Source organism: Rhinolophus sinicus, chromosome 14, assembly GCF_057876585.1.
Source record: "Rhinolophus sinicus isolate RSI-liver-muscle chromosome 14, RSI-T2T, whole genome shotgun sequence".
Classification (NCBI taxonomy): Eukaryota; Metazoa; Chordata; class Mammalia; order Chiroptera; family Rhinolophidae; genus Rhinolophus; species Rhinolophus sinicus.
In genome coordinates this window covers 154,023,708-154,035,354 of record NC_142514.1, presented here as the reverse complement: position 1 = coordinate 154,035,354, position 11,647 = coordinate 154,023,708, and the positions used below count along the sequence as shown (strand labels likewise).

At 44.1% G+C, this 11,647-nt stretch overlaps 1 protein-coding gene across 1 annotated transcript; it reads left to right on the top strand.

Annotated features, from left to right (window-relative positions):
* Positions 1 to 10,138: 10,138 nt before the first annotated feature.
* On the top strand, positions 10,139 to 11,281 carry LOC148755874 (mas-related G protein-coupled receptor member X2-like). The gene has a single exon (XM_088789957.1). It carries the CDS (start codon positions 10,157 to 10,159, stop codon positions 11,150 to 11,152), a length of 996 nt encoding a protein of 331 aa, XP_088646083.1. The 5' UTR covers positions 10,139 to 10,156; the 3' UTR covers positions 11,153 to 11,281.
* Positions 11,282 to 11,647: the final 366 nt, after the last annotated feature.

The following is an 11,647-nucleotide window of genomic DNA, read 5'->3' as shown; positions in this document are numbered from 1 at the left end:
AGAGAATTTGATTTCTGCTATGCTTTAATAGGGTAAGAGACATAAAAGAGAGAATTAAAAATGTGAGCCATACTCACGAGAACAAAAATGACCAAAGAAATCTAAAAACAAATCCCAACGAGAAAGTCTAGATATTATTAATATAAAAATTGAATTAAAAATTCACTGGATGAATTAAACAGATTACTCACAGTGCAAAGAGACTGGTAACATGGAAGATACATATGTGGATTACCCAGCAATCTACCTAGGAGAAAAAGAGCCGGAAAAAGAGAGGAGTTAAAGATGTGGAAAATACAAAAGGAAATTCTAACGTATGTTCTGACCTGCAGAAACAAAGAACATTAAAAATCATCATAAGAGCAATCAAGGATCTAGTACTCAGTATGTGTCCTTGTTCTAAACTGTTATATACTAAACTCATTAATCTTTATAATAAACCTTTAAAGGAGGTAATAATGTGAACCCCATTACAGATAAGAAACTGAAATATAGACGAGTTATGCAGAATTACCCAAGGTAGCAGATAAGTAAACGCTATGCTTGTGTCATTCGGAGGACACATCAATAATAGAACTAAATTAAGAATCATCAAGCTGAAGAACCATCTGAAGTCTAGCTCAACAGAAGTTTTATAACTAAGGATGTAAAGAAGAAGCCATGTCAATAGTGGTAGGAGGAATGGAGATGACAAACAGCTGCCCCCAAGCTTCTGTGCGGTGGATGAAAATTAGGAGGGATATATCAGCCACAGAGGTTCCCCCTGGAGGAACAAGGAATCCCATCCCCACACCAACCTCCCCATCCCGGAGTACTGATGCCGGGAAGAGGAGCCCCCACAACAGCTGGCTGTGAAAAATAGATTCCGACCATCTGCGTGGGGTGGATGGCTTCGTGAAACCTAGACATCCTCTTAAAAAGCCCACAGAACTATCCTGCATGCAATCTCCCTCGGCTCCAGAGGAGAGACAATGGCTTGGAGGGCATCAGAGACATATGGGGGTGTAGACTGAGGTAAGGGGCTTCGGGCAAGAGATGGAATATAGTTGCAATGTTTCCTGTGTGGGGTCTTTGTCCAGTGCAGCCAGAACTTGGGGGCCGTCTTCCCTGTGTTGAGCTTTCCCCCATGGCCAGATCTGAATCTGAATTGGTCAGGCGAGCTCCCCTCACTCCTCCCTGGTGACTCACTGAGACCCCACCACAACCAAATCCATACAGCACAAGGCTTTATTGGTGGCTGGCTGAGCATTACAGGAGCAGACAACCCACAGCAGGCCTCAGTATGTCCTGGCATATTGAAGATCTACCCCAGATCCAGTACTGGTGTCCGCCATCCTCAGTTCACAGCATGGCCTCTCCCATGCACCTCCAGGACCAATGCAGGAAGTGACCAGCTATTGATTTCTTTGTAGGTCCAACCAGGTAGATCTCAAGCAGTCACAGGCAGTGGCTGACCTGGCCCTGCACCGAAGCACCTCCCAAGAAGCCCCAGAACCAACATACTATTAGGGTGGCTTAGGACCACAGCAAACTACCACCCAATTAGCTCCACAAGTGGTAAACCCAAAGAGTGGTCTCAGCAAGCACTGGAGCCCACTAGGGCAAATCTCACTCCATGTGGGAAACCCCACACACAGGACACCATAAGCTGTGGAAGTAGCCAAACCCCACAGCCAGTCAGTCTGAATGTCAATCCCACTCACTGATGTGCCAATAGCAAAAGGCGCCAATATAATAGCAGGGCAATGCACACAAGGGACATTCCTGGAGCACCCAGCACAGGGGACCAGGAAAACTGTACCACAAAGACCACAAGACACCTACTTCATAAGTCTACAAGCAAGACTGAGAGATGTAGCAGATCTACCTACTACATAGACACAAACACAGAGAGTCAGCCACATGAAAAAAACAAAACAAACAAACAAAGAAATACAACTCAAATGAAAGAACAAGAGAAAACTACAGGAAAAGAACTAAACAAAATGGAGGTAAGCAAACTACCAGACACAGAGTTCGAACACTGGTTATAAGGATTCTCAAGGAAATTAGTGAGAACTTCATCAAAGACATAGCAAGCATGAAAAGAGACTTGAAGCCATAAAAAAGAACCAGTGAGAAGTGAAGGTTACAATAACTGAAATGAAGGATGCAATAGAAGGAATCACCAGCAGACTAGATGAAGCAGAGGACTGAATCAACAATTTGGAAGACAGGGTAACATGAAACACCCTATCAGAACAGCAAAAGGAAAAAGAATTTTTTTAAGGAGGATAGTTTAAGATACTTCAGGGACAACATCAAGCGTAACCCCACATTCTCATCAGAGGGATACCAGGAGGAGAAGAGAGAAAGCAAGAGACTGAGAACTATTTGAAGAAATGATGACTGACAACTTTCCTAACTTAGTGAAAGAAATAGACATACAGGTCATGAAAACACAGAGAGCCCCAAACAAGATGAACCCAAACAGGTCCACACCAAGATACATTATAATTAGAATGGCAAAGGTTAAAGACAAACAGAGAATCTAAAAGCAGCAAGAGAAAGGTAACCAGTAACTTATAAGGGAGCTCCCATTTAGATTGTCAGCTCCCATTTAAATTGACAAAGAGATAAAACTTCCTCAACAGAAATTTTACAGGCCAGAAGGGAATGGCACAAAATATTCAACATGTTGAATAGCAGCCATCTCCAAGCAAGGCTACCCTACCCAGCAAAGCTATCATTTAGAATCGAAGAACAGATAAAGTTTCGAAGATGAGAAAAAGCTAAAGAGGTTCATCAAGCCAAAGCAGTTTTACAAGGAATGTTAAAGAGACTTCTTTATGATGAAAAAAAAAATCAAAATATGAATAATAAAATGGCAATAAGTACACACCTATCAACAATTACTTTCAATGTAAATGGGTTAAATGGTCTGATAAAAAAACATAGAGTGCTGAATGGATAAGAAAACAAAACCCGTACATATGCTGCCTACAAGAAACTTGCCTAAGATTGACAGACACACCGACTGAAAGTAGAGGGATAGAAAAAGGTATCTCATAAAAGCGGAATGGAAATAATAGAAAAGCTGTTGTAGCAATACTTATACCAGACAAAACAAACTAAAACAATGTCTACGCATTAAAGAGACAAAGGAGGACCCAGTAATCTCAATTCTGGGTATTTATCTGAAGTAATCCAAAGCACTACTACGAGGAGATGCGTGCATCCATTGTTCATTGCAGCATTACTTACAATAGCCAAGATGTGGAGGCAGCCTGGGTACCCATCAATGGAAGAATGGATAAAGAGCAGCTGGTACAAATGTACGATGGAATATTGCTCGGCCATGGAACAGAATGGGTTCTTGCCATCTGCAGTGGCACGGATGGACCTGGAGGGTATTGTGCTGAGTGGAGTATGTCAGACAGAGATAGACATGTGCAACGTCATTTCACTTATATGTGGAATCTAAAGAACAAAACAAACAGAAACATACACGTAGGTACAAAGAACATTTTGATGGTTCCCAGATGGGTGGGGCCTGGGGGTGGCTGAAAAAGGGATTAAGAAATACAAGTTGGTAGTTACGAAATTCTCACGGGAATGTAAAGTAAAGTGTACGGAATACAGTCAATAATATGGTGATAGCTATGCATAGTGGCAAGCGAGTACTAGACTAGTCGGGGGATCACTTCTTAAATTATGCAAATGTCTAACCAAATGCTGTGCACCTGAAATTAATATAAAATAATATTGAAGGTCAAGTGTATTTGGAAAATTTTAAGAGTGGTGACATAAAGAGGAATGAGAGGTTTAAATTTCCAGGTATGAAACAAGTAAGTCATAAATATAGTCAATAATATTGAGATAGCATAGCACGGTGTCAGACGGCTGCTGGACTTGGGTCACTTCTGTAAGTATATGAATGGTGAAAAACTATGGTGTACACCTGAGACTGACGTAATGCATGTTAGCTCTACTTTTTAATAAAAATCTTTTGTTAAAAAAATGAGTTATGACGGTTCTCTACGGATACTAGGGATGGGAAACAGCCTGGCTGACGAGTTCGTATTCTTAACCACTATATAGTATTCGAAGAAATAATAGCAGAAAATTGTCCAGAATGTTCATGAAAGTAATTCTGAAATCCAGTAAACTCCACAAATACCAATAATCATTTAATTTCTCAGTTGGAAACAGAATCAAAATGAAGTCCTGGAACACAGCAGTTTGGGAGGAGGAGGAGGCTGAAGCTCTCTAAGGTCTCGGTGTGGTTCATCGGGAGGGCAGACTCCTGGGACGGTTGTGCGGTTTGTCCACTGCACCAAACACTGTCCAAGGCAGAGGAGGGGAGGGGGCTGAAATACAATGTGCTGGTTAACGCTGTGTCCAGGTGCTGTGACTACTGGGAAGGAAGGGACACATTACATCTTCACCTAAAAACAAGATCAGGTTTTCCTCAGCTCAGAAAGGGCACCTTGTCCTAATCTGTATAAAGCTGATAAAAGTGGACTCCTTTGCAGGTTAAAAATACTGACTGCCTTTAGACTTTACACAAGTATGTTAAATACCTACAGTTATTGCCTGGAAAATTGACAAAGAGATAAAACTTTCAGATGAGTCAAGAAGGGGAAACAAACATCCTCCCTAAAGCCAGTGATGTTCTGGGCAGAACAGAGGAACTTTCAATTCTGCTCCTATTTTTCCATGTAATCTCAATCCATTTAAAATTGAAAAATTTAAATAATAATAATAATAATAATAATAATAAAATATTTAAAATAAAATAAAATGGGAAGCTTTAGATACCTGGTACTTATCTAGTGTCTGGTAAGAGGCAGATTTTACGCCAGCTGACCAATCCCTCAGGTCGGGCAGTGTCTCCTACCAGTGCAGGTCTGTGTGAAAAGCTTCATGTGAGCAGCTGCCCTTTTTGGGCAAAGTTTTGCTTGGGACACCAAGTACACGACCGTGCCACTCTCCTTGTGCACTCCCTGACACAGGGTATTAGGCTTTTGCATATTTGGAAATCTGAAGGTGAACACATCCCAGTGGAATTTCAGTTACCCTTTCTCACCTGAGTATGTTTTAGCATTTTTTGTTTGTTTAAGAAACATGGGTTATCTAGGAACCTTGTTGGTTATTTTCTTATTTGTTGTTAAGGTTCTTCCTGAGTAATGTGTAGGAGATATACGAATTCCGACAATAAGTTCACAAACTCATCATAGAAAAAATGCTCCGTACCTCATTGCTGAATATCACTATGGTCATCTAAAAGTACTCCCCTTGGGAAGCTGTTCACTGATGCCAGTGCTTAGTCCATCCTTCAAAGCAATTTTAGAAACTTAATTGTCTGACCCTGTGTCTCTGTGTGTGCGTGTGTGTGTGTGTGTGTGTGTGTGTCATTATATTAGCATTTTGTCAAAACTATGCATTATAAATACTTTTCCAGCTTGTTATTTCACTTGCTGATGATGGCCTTTTCCATGCAGAAAAACTATTTTTTATTTTTAATAGTTATTTTCATCCATATTTTCATTTATGGTTTCTGTGTTGTGGTTAGGAACATCTCCAATAGAAGGTTACAAAACAGTTTCTCACATTTTCTTCTAATTCTACATAATTACCTTATTCTTATTTAAAATACAATCCATTTGAAACGTAACAAGCTATAAGATGTGAGGTATGAGTCCTGCTGTATTTTATTCTAGGTCGTTACCACTTGCCGAATAGTATTTATTAAATAAGTTATCCCTACATACTCCCATTTCAAATAACCCCTTCATTACAGACTGAATCCATATGAACCATGTTTGATGCCTGAGACTTTATGCTCTGCTTCATTGATCGCTCTGCCTGTTTATGTGAGCACCTCAGTGTTCTTTCCCCTGACGCTTTGGAATAGCCCCTCATACATGTGAGCTCTCACCAGTCCTCATGGCTTTCTATTATCTCCAGAATAAGTTGACGTTACATTTTATTATAACTTCTAATTTTTTTTTCCTATATGAGAAAGCTAACACTTTCTGTAGAGGAATTTTGTACCCAGCCATTTTTACTGACAGGTCTTTTGCTATACTGATTGTCAGCTGATTTTCTGTGGTTTTCTAGGTGGACTATCACACCACCTGCCACCTCTCCTGAACCCACTCTTTCAATCTTCCAGCCTCACCATCCATAGGAAACATACCTGTCACGATGGCAATGACTCCATATTGCGTATCCCAAGGTCAAATATTAGACCTCATCTCACTCAGTGCCTCACGGAGGACGAAGACTCACTCTCATCTGCTAGAATCGATTTCTCAGCTCAGTCTCAGGATACTGTGCTCTTCTCGTTTATCCCTCCTTCAGAAGCTCCTTCTTACGACTGTGTTGGCTGGGTCCTCTTTTCTTCCAGAGGTCTAGAGGGTGGAGGCCCTAATGCTGACTCTCCAAACCCTTCTCCATCAGCACTCACTCCAAGGACCAGCTCTCCCAGCTCCTCTGGAAAGCCGAGCATAGTCCTGTGCATTATTCATCACTGCATCTTCCCTGCCTGGAACAGTGCCTGGCACAGCACAGGCAAACAGCAGTGCTGGGTCAATGCAGAAAAAAGTGAATGAGTTTTCTGACTACTTTAAATGCTTTATAGTTAAGTTTTAAAGGAAATGACAAGTAACTGGACTTGGCTACAGCTTGGGCACATGAAAGGAAGTCATAGGAGCTAAGGCTGCAATGTCCTTCATCATCTTCATATTGCAGCTAACAAACATCCTGAGAAGAGGGAGAAAGACAACAGACAGTGTGTGTGGTGTGGTACATTTCTTACCCTTTAGGAGGGAATTCAATAAACTCTGCTTTGACATTGATAATCAAAACTAGAAGCAAGTTTGATTATGCAAAGCTATAATATAACTGGTAAAAGAGCTAAAAGTAGAAACTATAAACAATAGTTGTGTCATGCAGGGAGGCCTGCTGGGTCTCTGCTCCCGCTCCCCATACAAGAACGCAGGATATGGTGAGGCCAAAAAGGAACACCCACGGAGCCATAGGTAGGGGAGTCATACCACTATATTCTCTCTGGCGGCACTATACTCTCACTGGAGGCTGGATCCACACTGTCCACAAACCACCATCCACGCTTGCCAGCCCAGCCGCCATCTTCTTGCTAGCCCCATTCTTTCTCTTTTCCTTTCTTCTCTTGCTGGCGTAGCCACAGCAGTTATATTAGTGGCCAATGGCTCACTGGTTACAGCTGACGGCCAACTAGCCACAGCTGATGGCCATGCAATCACAGTTGGCCATTTACTACCTGAGCCAGCACCTGTCTATGTGAGGCCGAGAGCCTGGAAACTACTTTCTGGGGTTCTGCCCCCACAAGTTGCTATTGGGGAATGAGATGAAGAAGGACTTTGCATTTCACTTTATACACTTCAGTGACCTCTGCAATGAGACCAATGTGCATACCTTACTTCTGTGAGTCAATGTAAAAAGCTCAGGTGAGCCAGGCCATGGAGGGCCCTGAATGCCAAGAAAAGTATTCTTTAGCTGTGGAATCTCACATTGCCTGGTGGGTGGGTGTCATGCAGGGTGTCATGCACGGTGTCATGCAGAGTCTCTGGTCCTGCTCCCCACATAAGAACGCAGGATATGTTGAGGGCAAAAAGGAACACCCACAGAGCCATAGATAGGGGAGTCATACCACTATATTCTCGCTGGCGGCCGGGTGAACACAAAGTAGGATCCACACGATCCGCAATCCGCCGTCCACTTCTCTGCCTGCCAACCAACCAACCAACGCAGTCACGGCAGTTATATCAGTGGCTAATTGGCTAACTGGTAACAGCTGATGGCCAACCAGTCATTGCTGATGGCCGTCCACTACCCAAGCCAGCACCCTTCCATGTGAGGCCGAGAGCCTGGATAACGCTCTCTGGGACTTTGTCCCCACACTGGGCTTCCTGCAAAGGCTCACAGTGGGCAGAGAAAGGCTCCAGGTCAGCCATTCTTCACAGGGAGGGATACACAGGGAAGGATGGGGTGAGGCTGAGATAAGTGGTTGGAGTCAGGGCCCACGAGAAATGTCTCGTGAGGTCCTTGTCTCACAAATCTCCAGAATCTCACTGGCCAGTGTCCCCTGTGCAGGAAATCACAGGGTCTGTCCAGCATCTTGATAAGCCTCTCGCAGTCACCAGGTTTCACTCCTGCTCCTGCAGGCACCTCCTATCCAGACGGTGGAAAAGCACTCTCTGCTGTTTGTCTCCCCCAGGAGACTCTTCCTTTTCTACTCACCACCCTCAACGAGAAGAGGGAGCTAAGGTAAGAGTTCGCTCACAACTGTCTTGTCTCAAAGGCAGTGTTGTTTTCTCCCTCTTAGTCTACATGCTGTGATTTCATCTTGGGGAGGGGCAGGCAGGGGCCATGGGCACCCATCAGTGAGAGTCAGCACACGTGAGGCTCCCTCAGGAAAGCTGTGGGTGCTAGGAGATTAAATATGGGAGATCCACACGGGGGCATCCAGGTTCTGTCTGCTTGTGTTGTATCTCCCTAGTTCTCCCTTTCTCTCCAAACATTCAAATGTACAACTATGGAGAGCAATGGTTTGCTAATTTTAATTTAGGGAACAAGATAGCATGCAGACGTTGCCTTCCAAGGCTAACTTATTGTTAATAACTTTGCTTTTCACAGATTAGCTTGCTGTTCAGTGGATTTGTTAGACTGTTTATTTATTGTATCTTTGTATCTGGCTTGTCCAGTAGAAAACACTGGGCACTATCTAATGGGTTAATTGAGGAGAGTTTAATAAAGGGACTGTATACAAAGCGTGGGCAGGGTTAAGGGAAATCTATAAAAGATACGGAGGCCCCAAAGTCAAGTTATAATAGGGAGGTGTTACCATTGGAATACCAAAGGGATAAGGGAAGGAGAAGTTACCAGAACTCAGGGAGGACTATGAGTGTAGTGGTTGTGACAGTCTCAGTAGGAAAGTGCCAAACAGGGGCATTTCCTTAGGTAGAGTAACACCATTACTGCCAATTCATAACCTGACAGGAGAGAGCCATGAAGTTAAAAACCCCAAATCACTCTCCTCCTGCTCTCCAGTCACCTACTAGTGTCTCCCGTTCACTGAGAGCAACCAGGAGCCAGAGGGAAAGGAAGCCCATTGATGGGGCAGAGAAATATCTTTGCAGAACAGAGACGAGCGTAGAGAAGATAAAAATGAGATTTGACGACAAAGGGAAAAAAAACTCATGTTTTCTTCTAACTTATCACAGTTGGTTTCCTAGGACTTTCTATCCATGTGATTGGATCAATTTCCCATTGTATCTCCTCAGTTTGTTTGTTTGACTCTTTGCACCTCTCTATTTGGTGTAACTTTTCTGGGAAATCTCTTACTATCATCATAGATTCTTTGAGAATGGAATGTAGTTGGGTTTTGGTTTGTTTTTAAGGTGAAGGTACACTCTTATTTATAAGTATCTTTTGTGTAAGATTTTGGTTTCTCTATAAAGAAATCCATTGTAAGAGTGACTTAAACTGTGCCCCACACACAGAGCTATGCACGGAGACACACTAATGGACAGGAAAAAGTACTTCCTGTCCTCACTGAGCTGACACACTGGGCCATTAGAGGCCTGGCAACACTCACACCTCTCATAACAAGCGGTGCCATTCCTTCATGACACTAAATCATGTTCTCCTTTCTGGTAAAGGAACACTGAGTCACTACCTAGCCCTGAGGTCACCCCTGGGGTTTCCAGCATCCTCCCCTCAAAGGAAATCTCAGCCCTAGGGCAGAAGGAATGCTGAGCTCAGTCCTGTTGTCATCCACATCAGCTGTCCAGACTTCTCTTCTCTTGCCACCAGTAGACATGTCATGACCAAGGACTACGAGGAGAGGTGTTTGGACCATAGAATATTCCCATCTGTACAGGGTCCATTTTGCAGTAGACAGAGCCCAGGCTTTAGACTCAGAGTGAACTGGGTTTGAATCCATGTTCCAGGACAACAAGGCTGTGTGGCCTTCAGGAAGTACCTAATGTCTGCAAGTCTGCATTTCCCTCCTCTGTAACACAGGAACAGTAATTCTCCTGCAGCAGGGTGGCCGTGAGAGTCAGAGATCATACAGCAGGTGCTCAAGTCTTGTTTCTTTTCTACTAGCACCAGTGGAGGGTTCCTGAGCATGAATGCAACGGTCACAGCCTGGGGGACTGCAGTTACGCCAATGAATGGAAGTGACGAGAGAATTACTGAAGCAGTCAGGATGGGGGCAGTGATCTCCGCCTTGCTTACGGCCATCATAGCCATGGTGGGGCTGGCAGGAAACGCGGTTGTGCTGTGGCTCCTGGGCTTCCGCATGCAGAGGACCGCCTTCTCTGTCTACATCCTCAACCTGGCGGGAGCCGACTTCCTCTTCCTCTGCTGCCATATTACATTTTCCCTGTATATGCTCATGAAATACTTCCCTTCCGTCCCTATTTCCCTACCCCGCTTTTTCTTCACTGTGTTTATCTTTGCCTACATCACCAGTTTGAGCTTTCTCAGTGCCATTAGCACTGAGCGCTGCCTGTCTGTCCTGTGGCCCATCTGGTACCGCTGCCATCGCCCCAGACACACGTCGGCTGTCACGTGTGCCCTGCTCTGGGCCCTGTCCCTGCTGCTGAGTATCCTGGAAGGGAAGTACTGTGGCTTCCTGTTTAGCCATTTTTATGAGGTCTGGTGTCAATTATTTAATCTCATCACTGCTGGGTGGCTGATTTTATTATGTGTACTGCTCTCAGGGTCCAGCCTGGCCCTGGTGAGCAGACTGCTGTGTGGCTCCCAGCGGGTGCAGCCGACCAGGCTGTATGTGACCGTCCTGCTCACAGTGCTGGTCTTCCTCCTCTGCGGCCTGCCCTGGGGCACCTACTCGTTCCTCATATTCTGGATTAAGCGTGATTCAAATGAATTCTCCCATCTGGTTACCCTGGCTGTACTTGTCCTGTCCTGTGTCAACAGCTGCGCCAATCCCATCATTTACTTCTTTGTTGGCTCCTTCAGGCAGCGATGGAAGAAGGGAAGGAAGAACCTGAAGCTGGTTCTCCAGAGGGCTCTGCAGGACACTCCAGAGGGGGATGAACATGGAGGACGTCCTCCTCAGGAAACCCTGGAGATGTCGGCGAGCACTCTGCTGTCCTGATTCAGAGTCTTGCTTTGTTCCAACACGTGGGGTTTGGAGAACCAACTTTGTCCCTATCAGGTTGGAAGGTTTCTTAAGTCTCTCAACCTGTGGGAATCTGAATCTGAACAAATTAAAATAATTATCCTGCTGATGAGGATTAAGTGAGACTGAGCCCTACACACTGGGTGCAGGGTCTCAGGACTGCCTTACCCAGGACTCTCACTCCACAAACATGCTTGGGAGCTTTGCCAATGCTGGGGTCCAGGACTCTTCCCACTTTTGAAGAGTGCTACTTTCAGCAGAGACTGAGAGCAGCACAGGAAAAGTCTAACTTTCTCTGATTACCACACTTCATAGAAACTAAAAATACCTTATATTCTTGACAAGTTTTTTAGTTATTTTCCTACAATCTGTCTCCGATACATTAAAACGAATAAAATTTAACCTAGTCCCCAGGACCAATCTTCTTTGGTTTTGTCAGATCTTACAATAGCTGCATAATAAATAAAGTAA